The sequence below is a fragment of the Pezoporus wallicus genome, unplaced genomic scaffold (genome assembly GCF_028554395.1).
Source record: "Pezoporus wallicus isolate ANWC-B61680 ecotype Strahan unplaced genomic scaffold, APGP_CSIRO_Pwel_v1 contig_8705, whole genome shotgun sequence".
Taxonomy (NCBI): domain Eukaryota; kingdom Metazoa; phylum Chordata; class Aves; order Psittaciformes; family Psittacidae; genus Pezoporus; species Pezoporus wallicus.
Genome location: NW_026638439.1, coordinates 2,305,711 through 2,320,221, shown reverse-complemented (window position 1 = coordinate 2,320,221; position 14,511 = coordinate 2,305,711). Strand labels below are relative to the sequence as shown.

At 50.2% G+C, this 14,511-nt stretch overlaps 1 protein-coding gene across 1 annotated transcript in view; it reads right to left on the bottom strand.

Annotated features, from left to right (window-relative positions):
• Positions 1-5,112: 5,112 nt before the first annotated feature.
• MYBBP1A (MYB binding protein 1a) overlaps positions 5,113-14,511 on the bottom strand; it is a 57,949-nt gene continuing 48,550 nt past the window's right edge. The window contains exons 25-27 of the mRNA XM_057410722.1: positions 8,558-8,659; positions 7,300-7,424; positions 5,113-5,738 (exon numbers count right to left, since the gene is read on the bottom strand). Of these exons, the coding sequence (XP_057266705.1) occupies positions 5,231-5,738; positions 7,300-7,424; positions 8,558-8,659 (735 nt within the window). The 3' untranslated portion in view covers positions 5,113-5,230. The remainder of the gene's footprint in view (positions 5,739-7,299; positions 7,425-8,557; positions 8,660-14,511) is intronic.

Here is a 14,511-nt window from a genome sequence, read left to right as displayed (position 1 = left end):
TTCCCCTCTGCACCCTCTGTCCTAGTGGTGTTCTCCATTTGCTTTATTGTTTGGTAACCAGCACTTAAAATCACTTTTACTACGTGATGTACGGGAGTATTAGTTATTTTCTTGTTATACAAGGGAGGAGTATAAAATAGTTTTCTGATTTCTTTCAGAAGCAAATGACTATTTTATTTTTTAAGAGCAACTGATTGTGAATCTCAGAGTATAAAAAAAACATAAAAGATAAATAAGCCAAATATATACCTTTATGTAAATTAAGAAATAAAAGTATTTAAAACATACCTTCTGGCTCCTGTTCTTGTGGCACCCCTTGCTCTGGCTGTGCTCTCTTGTGGTTGCTGACTGGACAAGGCTCCAGTGTGGATGGCAGTGAGCCTGCCTGGAGCTCCTTTAAACCATAACCCCAGGAGCAGGCAAGGTCAGAGGGAGCACAGGAGGAGGATGGCAGCTGCCTTTTCCCTTGGAGCTGCCTGGATCTAGCCTGGGATCAGTGCCGGGAGAAAGCAGCAGTGGTGGGCACAAAGCAGGGTCCTGCTCCATCCCTGTCTAGAATCCACCAGCAACACGCATCAGAGCTAGATCTGACTGATGGAAATGGCTGCTATGGTGGCAGCTGTGGGTTGGGTGTCAGGAATAGAGGCAGGAAGCATCCCGGGAAATTCCCAGGTGGTAGCCGTGGCAGGCACCAGGGCTGCCCTCCTCATGGGGTCCTGCACCAGCCATGTGCCAGCTTCACAGGATGGTGGCACCTTGCCTGTGGGCAAAAGAAGGAGCTTTAGGAGCCCTGCATCCCGCCAGCCCTGGTCTGCAGCAGCAGCACAGACAAGGTGTGTTCAAGTCTCCCCTTACCAGAGGTGGACGGGACCTCTCCTGCAGCACCTCCCTTCACCGTTCCTGTCCCGCAGCACAAGTGGTGCCCAGGCCAGGCCATGCATGCATGCAAGTGAAGGATGTGTTGCTGCAACACTCAGCCCTGATCACCTTCCAGCAGCGCAGCGCCGGGCTTTCAGCTTGAGCAACCTCTGCAAATGACTTGGTGAAGCGTGAGTTTATAACTTCTGATGTCCCAGCAGCTAAGCTTTGGAGCTCAGCAGCTTCAGCTCCCATCAACCAACAGCTGCTAACATGCCTCTACTGTTCACTGCCCGCCTCTGACCATGGACATAGATGGGCATGCACACAAACACACTCGCTCTTCCAGTCCCTCCTTTCCGAAGCTCTTCCCCAGGCTGTTTCGATAGAGCTCTCACCAAGCCCATCTGCAGCCTGACACGATGACAGCCTCAGTGTGTGGGCCTGCACAGGGCGCCTACACTGACCATCTCCAACACATCAGCCCAGAGGTGCCCATCACCTCGGGAAGCCCACGCTGGCTTGGACAAGCTGATGCCATGTGTGCTGGAGGTCTGAGCTGGATGTGGGTGCATGTACCATGGCTCCCCAAAGAGGTTCTGACTGCACAGCACCCTCGCTTTCACTCCAACGACTGCAACTATCTCCTAGTGCTCCAGCAAAATCTCTGTACAACACAAAGCCTATTACTTTAAAAATACAGCTCACCCAGCTCCAACCCCTGCCATGGGCAGGGACCCTTTCCATTAGGGCACGTTGCTCCAAGCCTCTGTGTTCAACCTGGCCTTGAACACTGCCAGGGATGGGGCGGCCACAGCTTCTCTGGGCACCCTGTGCCAGCGCCTCAGCACCCTCACAGGGCATCACAGAATGGTTTGGATTGGCACCTCACACTAGATTGTGTTGCACAAGGCTTTCTCCAACCTGGCCTTGAAGAACTCCTTCGAGATCTCATACAAATCCTCCAACAGCACTTCAGCACAGACTCTTGCGCCAGTCACAGCAATGGGGAGAGCCTTAACGCCCCTCAGGACCAAGCAATCGTGATACTGATTTAAGCAGGCTGAGGTCCGGGAATGGTGGCTGGTTCATAGCCCTGCTCCTGCCCAGGACGAAGGCCAGTCCCCAGCAGTGATCCGCAGAGCACTGCTCCCTCAAGCTCAGTGCACCGGGGCCTGAAGCTATTTTCATGCCTTCAGAAGAACCCTTGAGCTTTTCCCACTTCCAAAAAGCATCTAAGCCCAGGACGGCTGAAAAGGCTTCATTAAAACCAAAGCATACTCCACCCTCTAAAGCCCCAGAGGTCCAGGAACAGACACAACATGAAATCAAGTAAAATGAAACCTCTGCAATTGTTAAAGCGCGCAAGTAAGTGCCAGTGAAACAGGATTTGACTTGGTGGATTAGTGACTGCTTTCTATCAACTGCATCAAAGCCAGCCTGAAGCCAGATTGGCAAAGGAGTAGTTACTGAAGCACAACCTGCACAACGCCTCCAGCCCTCCTGGTCCTTTGACTGCTCTGGAAGTGCTGGAGACTGAACACACACATGAGCACAGCAGCCTCCACAATGGCAAGGCAGAGACCAAAGGCAACCTCTCCAGGTTGGGAGCTGACATCTGGCTCTACCCCGTCACCACCGAAACCAGTGGGAATGGCTTTGGCCTCTGCTTCACCCTGCCCTGGTCTCCTCCCAAAACGATGGTGCCAAACTGAGCCACAAGAACCCTCGCGCTCTGTGACCCTGGCTGAGGGGAAACACTCACAGACAAGGCTTCACCCCAAAAGGTGCACAGAGGCAGAAGCCCCTGCTATGGGCCCACAGTACCTGCTCTGCCCATCACCTGCCAGGCCCAGAAGCTGGCTCACATTCCCAGAGAAGGGTGAGTTGGCACTCCTCAAACCAGAGACCCTTGTGTGGCGCTGCTCCAGGCTGCTCACAGCCCTGAGCATTGAGTACCAGGCTCAGCTCCCAGAGCCCCATCAAGCTGCTGCCCTGTTGCACATCCAAAGAGACAGCCCAATGGGTTCTGTAACACTGCCTTCCCACTCCCAGCACATCCACGTACCTGTGTGCTCACCTTGCTTCCCACCCACCACACCTGCGTGCTGCTTCTCCTTCAGTTCTGCAGGGGCACTGGTACAAAGTCCCAGGATGTCCCCTTTACAGGCACAAAAAGAAGGAAAGAAATTGTTAGCGAAGACAGTGTTCAGATTTGAAGCATCTCCGGATCACTGAACACAGATGGTCCTGACCTGCTGGCCTCTTGCATGCTGCATTTGCGTAACACACACAAAATCATCACTGGGGAGACATCTGGAGGGGCTTAGCTGGGATTGAGGTTTTAAAAGGCAACAAACCAGCTTTCAGCATCAAATAGCAGAGGCAGGGCTGCAGCCCCAGTGCCAACAAGCCCCCTCTGAAGCAGAGGCACCCTTTTTCCTGGGGACAAGATTGGTAACAACTGCCATTACCTTCTGACAGGGAACAAAGACTTGGATCTCCTCTGCAGGTGACAACAGCAGCCATCCCAGTCAGGACCCTACAACAACCTTCAGATTAATAGGTGGGTTGGGAGAAAAGGACCAGCAGGACGAGTCCAGCACTAAACAGCTCAGACAAGCACCACACAGAGGTGCAGGCACCAGCCACTAAAGCTCTGATGTGCGCTGTCCTGGCCACATACCTGCAGCCTAAGCCTCCAACCTCCTTGGGGACCAGCAGCTCCTGCAGACCCTGCTGAGGCTGCCGGCCCACAGGTAGCAAATGTGGGCAAAAGGAAAGCTTCCCTTCACACACAGGGACTCTGGCAACAGTGCAGAGCTCCTCTTCATCTCCTGTCCCCATTTGAGCCACTGCTCGAGGACACCCGACTTGCAGCATCCAGCTCCACTGTCCCTACTCCTCACCCAGGATGCACCCTCCAAGGCAACAATAAAGTGCTGCTCAGCCCAGCCTAACCTTGAGTGCCAGAGGCGGCAGCTGGGAAGGCAGAAAGACGGGACATTCTCTGCTGAGCCCTGCCAGCCACCGGGCACAGCAACTCCAGCCCTCACCTGCTGCTAACAGGAGCCAGCACGCTCCTTAAGATGCAGAGCAGAGCCTGCAGGATCATGCTGTGACATGGAGCTGAGACCCAGAGGTCTGCAACTGAACATGTCTGCGCTGCTGCCAGCAGTGGTCTCCCAGGGAGCTTTGTGCCATTCGAGAGAAGAATCATTGCAAAGGCAGATAAACAGCCATGGGCAAACACAGCCCTTTGCACCTCTCCTCTCACCCCCTCCAAAAGCAACATGACATTTCCAGTGCGCTTATCTATGTCTGGTGGCACGGACCCACCTGCAGGATGACAGCTGAAGGCACAGCAGGAACAGCCCTGCTCCAGGACCCATCACTTTGCCAGTAACAGGAGTCAGCACCAAACTGCTCTGCAGGATGGGGACTGCTCCCCAGGAGCAAGGTGGGGATGAGGAAAGGAAGGAGGAGGCTGTAGAGGCAGCTACAACATGAATGGGCTTTCAAACACCATTTTGAGATGGAGCGCTCAACAAAACCCAACACATCGGAGAACCTGGTCCCGATGCTCTCCAAAGGGCTGATTCTGGCATTCATGGGGATAAATAAGCAGATGCAATCCCAAGCAGTCACTTTCAAGGACTGCTGTTAAGGCTGCTGGTGCCAGGTGCCTTGCATGGCCGCACAGAGCCTGCTGGCCTGGCAGACCAGCAAATCAATCAACCACTTCAGTTGTTTCACTGATTTATTGATGTCCCTGTGCTATGATGGGGCCATCACCCCTCCTGCACCCAGCAGCAAAAAGGCAAGGAAGTCAGATCATGGTAGTTACTGATGACACCCAAGTGGCCAATTGGACATGTCTGACCTCAGAACATGCATGTACGAGCCTATTTAACCCCAGGCAACTAAGAGGCAGAATTTCTCGGACTGAAAAAGCTGTGAGTATTGCTGGGCCTGGGCAGGACAGAAATGAGCCTTTAGGAGTTACTTCTGAACCTCCCCCAGGGCTCAACCACACAACTCAGCCGTGCCAGCACATCTGCTACAGCTCCTCAAGAAATCCAAACCAGCCTCTTGCTTTGCCTTGGGAAATCACGGAGACAGGAGTCTGTGCTCCCAAGCACAGCCTGTTTGGCACTGCCAGGGAAGAGAGGGTGGGCATGCACCAGAACTCGAGAGGGTACGTGACCTCCTGAAGCTCCTGTGCTCTGGGCTGAATCCTCCACACACGGCAGCTGTAGAGCTCAGCATCATGGAAGGTTTATTTAAAGCCATGGAGGACATAAAAACTATAGTATAAAAGATATTACAACAGTCTCCTCGGCCATGCCAGCACCAGGTGAGTCCATGGAGTTCAGTCCTGTGGCACTGGAGCCTTTTTCGCTTTCTTTTTCTCCTTGGCTTTGCTCTGCTTCTGCTGGGGCTCCTGGCTGACACTCCCCTTGGTTTTCTTTGCAGCTGGAACCTGCTCAGCTTCATTGCTGCCATCACCTTTCCTTTTCCTGTTCAGATTCTTTTTCTTCTTCTTCTTGTGAGCCACAGCATCTCCTCCATTAACAGCAGCCTCCCCACTGCCCGCTGGTGCCACTCCGTTCTCCCTGACCCCTCTGTTCTGATTCTTGTGTTTGCTGCCACCAGCCACGAGGTCTTTCTTCTGCTTGGGAGTTTCTGTTCCCAGGGGCTGCTCTTCTGGGGCTGCTGGGTCTCCATCTTCACCGGCTGCTGGTGCTACCCCATTCTCCTGGATGCCTTTCTTGCGCTTCTTGCGCTTCTTGCTCTCTGGCAGGAAGCCTTTCTTCTTCCTCTTAAGCGACTCTGCTTCCTGCTCAGGCTTATTGGCTGTCTTCTCTTTCTTGGGCTTCCTGCAGAGAGAACACCAAAGATCAAGAGCAACTTAATTTACAGCCAGGGAACAGTGCGACGATCCACGCGACAGGCAGTCCACAAACAGGCAGAAGCACAGGAAGGGTGCAAGGAAGCACAGGCATGGTACAAGGAGAAGTGTTATCCCTGGAGGCGGTCCTCAGTCTGCACAGGGACTGGTTAATGGACAGCAGGAGCCGGACCAGGACTCAAGAAGGCACATGGAGACCTGAGGAAGAATCCCCATTCCACAGACCAGGTACTGCTGTCCTTAGCACCTTCTCAAGCACGCCTGGCCTGTGGCCCCACGCAAGGCTACCTAGACACTGTCTGCCTGTCCAAGGTGACAGCCCCAGGCCTTCACTGTGCTAACAATCCCAAGAGGTCATCTTCCAGGAAGAACCCCAAACAGACCTTTCCAATCTCATCTAGGCAGCCTTTGTGTGCATGCAATACAGCCACTGCTGCTGCTGCTCTCTGACAGAGTCCGACAGCAACTCCACCACCACCCAGTCTATGCTGCTCTGCACCAGAGAGCTGTAAACCAGGCTGTAATTCCATGGCCTGGCTTTCAATGTGAAGTTTTCTGGAGTTTTTCAAGCTGCATCTCCTCGGGATGGAAAACTGCTACCCTGACAACCTGATGTCAGCACTTCCCTCTCAGCACTGCCACCAGGATACTCCTGTGCACAAATCAGACCTCCTGTGCACAAACATCTCTGTGTGTCACAGCAAGTTGGCATCAACAGCGACAGCAGACTGCACCCCTGAACCCCAAGCCCTTCCTTATAGGACATGCACAAGCTCACGTTTCCTACCTTAACAATCCCCCTCCTAGCTGCAGTCTACTAGCTCCTTATCCTTGGGCCAGCCCTGGCAGAACAATGCCAGGGAACCTATGTGAGGCTGGAAAAGGGCCCAGGGCTGTGGTCATAAGGCTTGGGTGAGGCCACCATGCCCTGTTCAAGTCATTAGAAGGGGCCACAACAACAGCTTCAGCTGCCTTGTATGATTCCTCCCTGCCCATGAACCCTCTCACAGTGAGCCACATGCCAGCATTTCCCTCAGAGCCTCTTGCTGGGCTGAGATAGCACAGGCCAGGCCACCCGCAGCTCCCAGTCATGAGCAGAGCACCCAGCATTGCTTAATGCCATGTCTCACTAAATACTGCCAGCAGGAAGGACTAAAAGATCCTACACTTCCTTTGTGCCCTACAACAGAAGTCTAATCCAGCTGCCATTTAACCCATGAGCATGAACATCGAATGCTCCCCAGCTTTAGGAGCTGCAAGGCAACCACTCCAAGCATTAGGATGGGAATCCAGACACTAAGGAGCACAAAATCACTGGAGAAGATCGAAGGTCCTGGCACGTATTCCCTGGTATCCAGTCACATTCCAGGACAGCTACTCATTCCCTCCAGCCTCACATTTGCAGGATCAATCCAACAGTGCCTTGACGTTCTTTCTCCTTCTACTTCCCCACATCAATGAAGACAAGTTGGACGGGCAGTCAGAGCCCCAGGCAAGCCAAAAAGCCAAAGCAGCAAGCATATACATACGTATAATTCAGCCAACGCATGACATTCCAGTAGAGAGAGTCAAGACGTGCGGAATTCCCAATGCCTTCTGGCTGGTTCAGACCTAACAGCACGTTTTCCACCTCAGTCAGCTTCACGTGCAGATGCTGCAAGAAGCAAGTACAAACAGACAGTCTGCAGAGTGAACTCAGAAGGGGCACTCAAACCCAGGCCATCCTCAGGATATGACTGTGGTAGGAATAACCAATCCTGCCTGGCTCCTCCAAGCCACTGCCCTAAGCCCACTTGCAATACCACTACAATTTGGGGGCAAAACCTGGTGAATCACACCAGGCCATATGGTACAGGGTTTGCTTGAAAACTGGGTCTCTAGCATGAGAAGCACCAGTCTGGCTCTAGAACTGTACTGGCATAAAGGGGACTAAAAGGTCCTTTGGTCCTCTTTCCTTTTCAGTCCACGGCTGGGAGCAGGGGGAGAAAACAAGTGACTACGTACTCACTTAAAAGAAAAGCAGCAGCATTTTCAGCCTGGTTTCTAAAGAACACAATCTTGCTGCCTGTTCCATAACCCACTGGATAATTTCAGTAAAATCAGGCAGAAAGGAGTGTCTCAAAGGCTATTCAGTTCCTACAAGAGCCTTGGAAACAACCTCTCTCCTCCACCCACTTTGCTATTAGTTCTCCACAAAGAAACTGGCAGTGGTGTGAGCTCAGTGCTTATCAGTAGGAAACTGTGCTTCAGCAATACTGCTGCTTGTGGTATTTTGCTCCAGTAAATAAGACCACGTTGGAGACTTGGTTATCACCTATAGAAAATCTTCTCGGGTTCAGAAAGATCATTTTTCATTTGGGAAAACAAAGCTTCGCTCCCGCTAACAAAGCCTCTGAATAAGCATCAGTTTTGGGGCATCAGAATCTATGGGGTTCAGTGGAGAGGAGAGAGCAATCATCTGTAACAAACCCCACCTCACCCTCACTGTATGCCAGGCCGTATTTCTGCTGATTTGAAAGGAGATGCCACGTACGTTTGCACAACACTGCACAAATCCTTCACCAAGCTCAGGCGGATCAGCTCGTAAGAACTAAGGATCACTCCTGCAGACACAAGAGCTTTTCTGTCCTCAACCCCAGCCAGGCACTCCCTCAAGGGGTGACACCTTTGGTAAGAAACGAGGTGGGATGTAGCAGTCACAAGGTAAAATCCAAGTGTGACATTTGGAAGAGGCTTTGGTGGCATTCGGAACAACAGCCATTTGCACACATCAGGTCCTGCACTCACCTCCTCTGTCGCAGTTTTGAGGAGCAAGTTCAACAGCTCGAAGCTCTTGGCAACTTTCTCTTTCTCAGCCTTCGGGATGCACTTGCCAACCGCCTTCAAACTCTGCAAATGAAATGAGGAGATCGACATGCAGCACACGTTAAACAGGAAAACACATCACTCCTCTCGGGAGATAGCAGAAACCGAGTGAGGAACGGCAGGATTAACCTGCCACCAAAATAACCCTGGAACACAACTTTGGAAAGGCTCAGGAGAGTACCTGGTGGCCACTGCTGATGCCCAGCTTAATTAAGAAAGAACTGGACAAAAGATGAGCAAGCAGACCACAAACACACAACCTTGCTGCTCTCTAGCTCCTACGCTAAAGCACAACTGGAGATGTCTTGCTGTCCCTTAGAGAAAAACAGCAAAGACAGTATCTCTGTCCCCACCCTGGGAAGGGCAGGAGGCTGCCAGACAACAGGCTCACCTGAGGGACATGTTGCTACTCAGCTGCAGAAGCTGGGATTTACACATGAAGCACTAATGCAAAAATCCATTAACACTTATGCCGAGGAAATCCCAATTGCCAGCATTACAACAGGGCTTGTCAATCAAGCTTAAATTCACTGAAATGACTGAGAGAAAAACCTCATCAGTGTTCCCTTTATGTGCTGCAGGGTTTCTGAAACACTGAAAGGTCTGGCTTAAGAGGAAAATCTCTCCAAAGACAGGTCAAATAAAAGCCAGTTATTTACAAGTGGAGGAGGTCACAAAATAGCCATAAAAAGGTGGCTGGATCAAAGAGGTGACCCAATGGCTCAGGGGTGCTGATCCTCTCCCTACAGCTAGTCCTTGCAGCCCAGTTACATGGTAGTTTTCTTCCCTGCTCTGTTTCTGTGGGGATGCACACACCACAGCAAGCCCCAAAGCTTGCACGGATTACATGAATATCAGACAGGATTTGTAGGGACAAGCTTACTGTAGGCAGCAGCATTCCCCACCACAGGCTATTTCTCTACAGAAGGCTGCAGTTGTGGCCAAGCCTGCCTTTGCATGGAATCTGAACATGCCAACGCAGCCAACAGGCAAGACCCACCCCAGGCTCAGCATCCTCAGTTCCTCAGGCAACCTGCATCATTGATAAGTCACTGCACCAAATCTCTACCCGGTGCTGGAGGGTCATAGCGCTCCAGGAGATGCAATCTCTCCCATTAGACCACCTATTGCTTCTGCTCCATTTTAAAGAAGTAATTTTAAGGACTCTGAGCAAACCATTTTCCATCTATGTCAGCATAAAGCTAACCAATAAAGTAAAAATCCTCACAAACACTGAGAAAAGTAAGAAATTTATTGCCCAAAGCAAGCTCTTCAGTAACTGTGCTCACAACAGGCAAATAATGATGGCCAGCAAGAGCATAAGGACCACTTTTAGGAGATACAACTATTTCCTGACCAGGATGGTCAAGAAGCAGTCACCCATCCCCGTGTCTGTAGAGCATGGATAAGGGAACCTTTTCACACACCCAGCTGGGGTTCCTTGGGGTTGGGAGCATAGAAAATGGTTTTACTTCTCCTGTCTGTCTGGACCCTTGGACAAGAAATGGAAAGGGAAGGACTGCAGTTCTTCTCTGGTTTCTGAGCTTCTCCTGCTGCCTGTATTAGAAAGCCACCATGTTCTGCTGGCTGGAATTCATACCACAACTTCATCTGACTATCAATAACTTGCTAATTACTCTCCCCTGATACACAGGGATGCACTGCATCTCTGTTCCAGAGCTGTCAGTAACCTACAAGGTCACACAATTCAACAGCTCCGAAGTCTCAGGTAAGATGAGAAACAAATAGAGGAGTGTGATGAAAATATAAATAAATCTTCACATGTAGGATACAACACTCCATGGGCCATGCACACTCTGTTTATTAAGCTTACCACAAGAAATAATAATCACTATAATTATTAATAATAACATAGAAAAAATATGATTTGCATTAAAATTTTCCTTGCAATGTGAAGAACAAGATATTGCCAGGGTAACAGGCATTACCTGTGGTTAAAGCTGTCAGAGATCCTTATTTTGCTCAGTTGTGTACAAGTTGTGTGAGAGAACATCAGTATGGCCTGTCAGCTCTTCAGGACAAGAGAAATGAGGGCAGTGCTGTGCAAAGGAGCCAGCTGAAGGCAAGTGTCATCTCATCTTTCTAATACACAACCTACAACCATTTTAGAATTGAGGTGTTAAAAATAAATTGTATTTTCTCCCCACTGTAGATAAGTGATGTAGATGACTGCATTTAAATCACACCGGCTCGACTGCCTGTTGCTGCTGCCCAGAACTGCCCTGATGCTTTGAAGGGTTTGAAACTAATCATCCTAAAGTCAAGAGAAAAGCCCCATAGCCCTGAACACCTCCCCAGGGGCTGATTTTCACAAGTCTGAGAACAGTGTTCAAGTGCTTGTGAAGCTGGGACATGCCCAACAGAATTCATGCAGACCTGGAGAACGAAAGGGTGGCTTGCCCAACTGGAGACAGAAGATACCACAGGTCTAGCGACATCAGTGCTATAAGCATCTATATTAAAAGCAGTGTTTTGCATGAGTCTGGAAACACAGGCACAGTTCCACTAGCATAAATAGCCAGAAGCAATCCAGTACAATTTAAGTGATCTGCAAACAAATAGCTCCCTGGTGAAATGGATCACTTTTAAATAGCTTTTTAAGACCAGGAAGGAACAAGGAAGAGGGTATGAGTGGGTGGAGAAGCCAAAGGAGCAGCAGGTAATTCACACAATGCACAACCCTCTCTAGTCCAGAAGCAAAATGGATTTGCTTTAAGGAAACTGGATTCAGATAAAGTCTTACTATTTCTCAACATGCATCTTTTCCCTTTCCCTTCTGCTATAACGGCTCTAAAAGAAATTTAACTCCAAAAAGCACAAAACCACCGGCACCTCTGCACGTGGCATGGTTGAGACAGACAAGCCTCCTCAAAGACTTGAGTCCAATTCCTGCTCAGCTCCTGATCTCACCATCACTGCTCATTGTGCCTCCCATGACGCATTACACGAGATGGTATCTTCTGTCATGTTGCTTCACTCTCATCCTCCCAAAGCAGGGATTGCACACAGTGGAGCGTTTGTTTCCATGGGATTTGCTCTAGCATGCAACACCGGTACAAACCATGCTGCACTGTGGGCATGTAAAAGAAGCTGGCTTTGGACCTGGCAAAGCTCTGGGGAACTGCTCCCAGGGAATGAAATTCCCAAGTCTCTTCAATGGGAATTGGGTCCAAACTTCAAGTACTTGCCGTTACTTTTTGCTGCGTAAGGTACGGACCACTGTCTGCATGCTGCGGGTTCACGGAGCAGGATTGCTTTGGTCTGCTCCTCACTCAGCTATCCGAAAGATGCCACCCCAGCTGCATAGGGCAATCATTCTGCAGGCCTACCATGATTTCATTTGGGGAACGTATACAATACAATCATAAAATTAAAGCAAAACCTACTCTGTTAACAGCTGTCAAACTGTAACACATAACAAGCATGCCTCAGAAAGAACAGCAGTATTTCAGTCATCTGCAGCATCCTTAGGAGAGCCTCAGACACTGATTAGATCACAAAGACTTGCACAAGTTTGGCAACTATCTCCACTTTACATAGCAAGACTGAGGCACAGAGCAGGGGTTTTCCTCCCAGCTATGCTACAGGTCAATGGTGGAGGGTTAAGGGAAAACCCAGAAGAACTTGTCTAACCATCTCTTCTGTGATTCTCTGCCATGTGCTGTTCACAAAGGTATCCAACTCTCCCTTCCCCTGCCCTCTGAAAGCACTACCAACCTGAGATGACCCAGTCACTCAATGCTAAAAGCAGAGAGACCACATAACATGTGCTCAACAGCTACACCTGCACCACTGGCTGATGGTTTGTTTTCTCTCGTTTCCTGCTTCTCTTACTCTGCTCCTTCAGTAAACAGCCAGACCTGCTTCATAGGGAAGCTCAGTTCCAGCTCGGTGACACCTGTTATGGTTAATCATGCCTGTACATCTGAGCTGTTGGCAGATCTAGGCATGTCATTTTCCAAAAGGGAAAAATATGGAGGCAGTTTTCACCCCTGGAACTCCCATCTCATCTAAAGCCAGTTCCTGCTTCACCCTACATGGATGCAGCTGGCAGAGATGCTTTTGTCTGGGTTTGTTAAACACGCTGCTTCCAAAAGCCTCGGGCTGTTTCTGGTGAAGGGCTTCTCTGCTTCTCGGGTTCTACAAGGAGAACAGCACACCCACTGCATCTTATCAATCAATTTCCTTATATTCCTAATTCCTGTATCAAACATGGAGGTATCCCAGGATCCAACCCTCGTTCCATCTCTCACTGAACTTCACAGCATTCTTTCACCTTCCCAAAGCATAAAAGAAGTGTTTTAGAGCACAGTAGGTGAACACCTCAGTAACTGAGTCATACAAGTAGGACAAAGGGCTAGCAGCTAGTTCACCACACAGCTCCATGCTTCAGTTTCACAGGTAGGTAGGATTTTAGTCTAAGCCAATGACTTCCCTGAAACTTGCCATACATCAGAAAGGGTGCATGCACGTCTAGAGCCCAAGTCAGCATCCCAGCCACTGCTGAGCCAGACAGCATCCCAGCCACTGCCCAAAGTTTCCTGCAGGGAAGATGGTGATTAGCTGTTACATGGAGCCAGGTAATGCTTCTGGAAGCCTCCACATTCACCCAAGCCTGCAACCTCTTCCTGCCTGCCCCTCTGCCCCTTTCATAGGTACTATAGTGCAGGGGTCACACTTAACCCAGACTTACAAGACAAAGCAGTATCTCCAGAGTGCCCAGGAGTGCTCTGCTACAAAGGCACAAGCACATTTCCTAGCTGGAAGTTTGAATGCCATTTAGTATTTATGCATTCCCAGCACGTCCTTCAGCCTATTTTATTGTTGAAAACAAACAGCCCTTCCCCTCCGTGGGATCAGCCTGACAAATCCATCACTGCTCCGTGAACTGGAGGAGCCCAGCCAACCTACATTCTTTCCACACACTGCACTATCTCCATCCTTCCCCCTCCTCCCCCATAACAGACCTGATGCTGATGGATAAATGTGCAGCTTCGTGGCTGAACACAGTGCCAAGTGCATTCTGCAGAACACACACCTCCACCCACCCTGCACGACCTTACACCCCCTGGCACAGCCCAAGGTTGCTGGGGTAAACTCTCTTCTCCTGCAGCACTTGGCTCAGCAGAATTTCCACCCTAGTGAACAGCCACAGTCACAACAAGAAAGCGCTGAAGGTCTGATCTCAGGATGCTGACTGCTTCCACACTGCCTCTGAAAGCTGAAGCTTCACCCTGGCTCCATGCAAGGTCCCCGAGCAAAGCCACAATCCAGCTGGTGTGTCCCAGGTCCCTGTGCTGGAGTCACCTGCAGAGGGACCCCAGAAAGCAGGGGCTGGGCCCTGCAAGCTTGTGCCCATGACCTGAGCCAAGGCACAAGGTTTCCCACGTCAACATGTAGGTAAGCTGAGAGGTTTGGGAGGAGCACAGCCTTCCTCTGCCATTTAGAGGCTAATAACAAACTGACAACCAAATGAAGTATTTTAGTATTCCATATGCTCGTAGCTCCTGTTATTATCCAATGTAAGCACCCTCACCTCACCTGTAATTACATTCACATTTCTCCTGAGAGGAAGCCAGCATCATTCCCTCCATTTCACAGAGAGGCCAAGGAAGATGACTGAATCATGCAGACCGTAACAGAGCTGGGAATCAACTCTGAGCTTCCCAAAACGCCACCCCCAAACACTTTCTTTCATTACAATATTCGCTATACAACAGAACCCAAGCTAGAACTTAGGGATAAATCATGGAAGACAGAGGGAAGAGTACATCTCTCCACACCAGTTTCCACCTATGCACAGAGCCAGATCCATTTCCATGTGCACAAGGTACCCAAACCCACAAGGAGAGGTT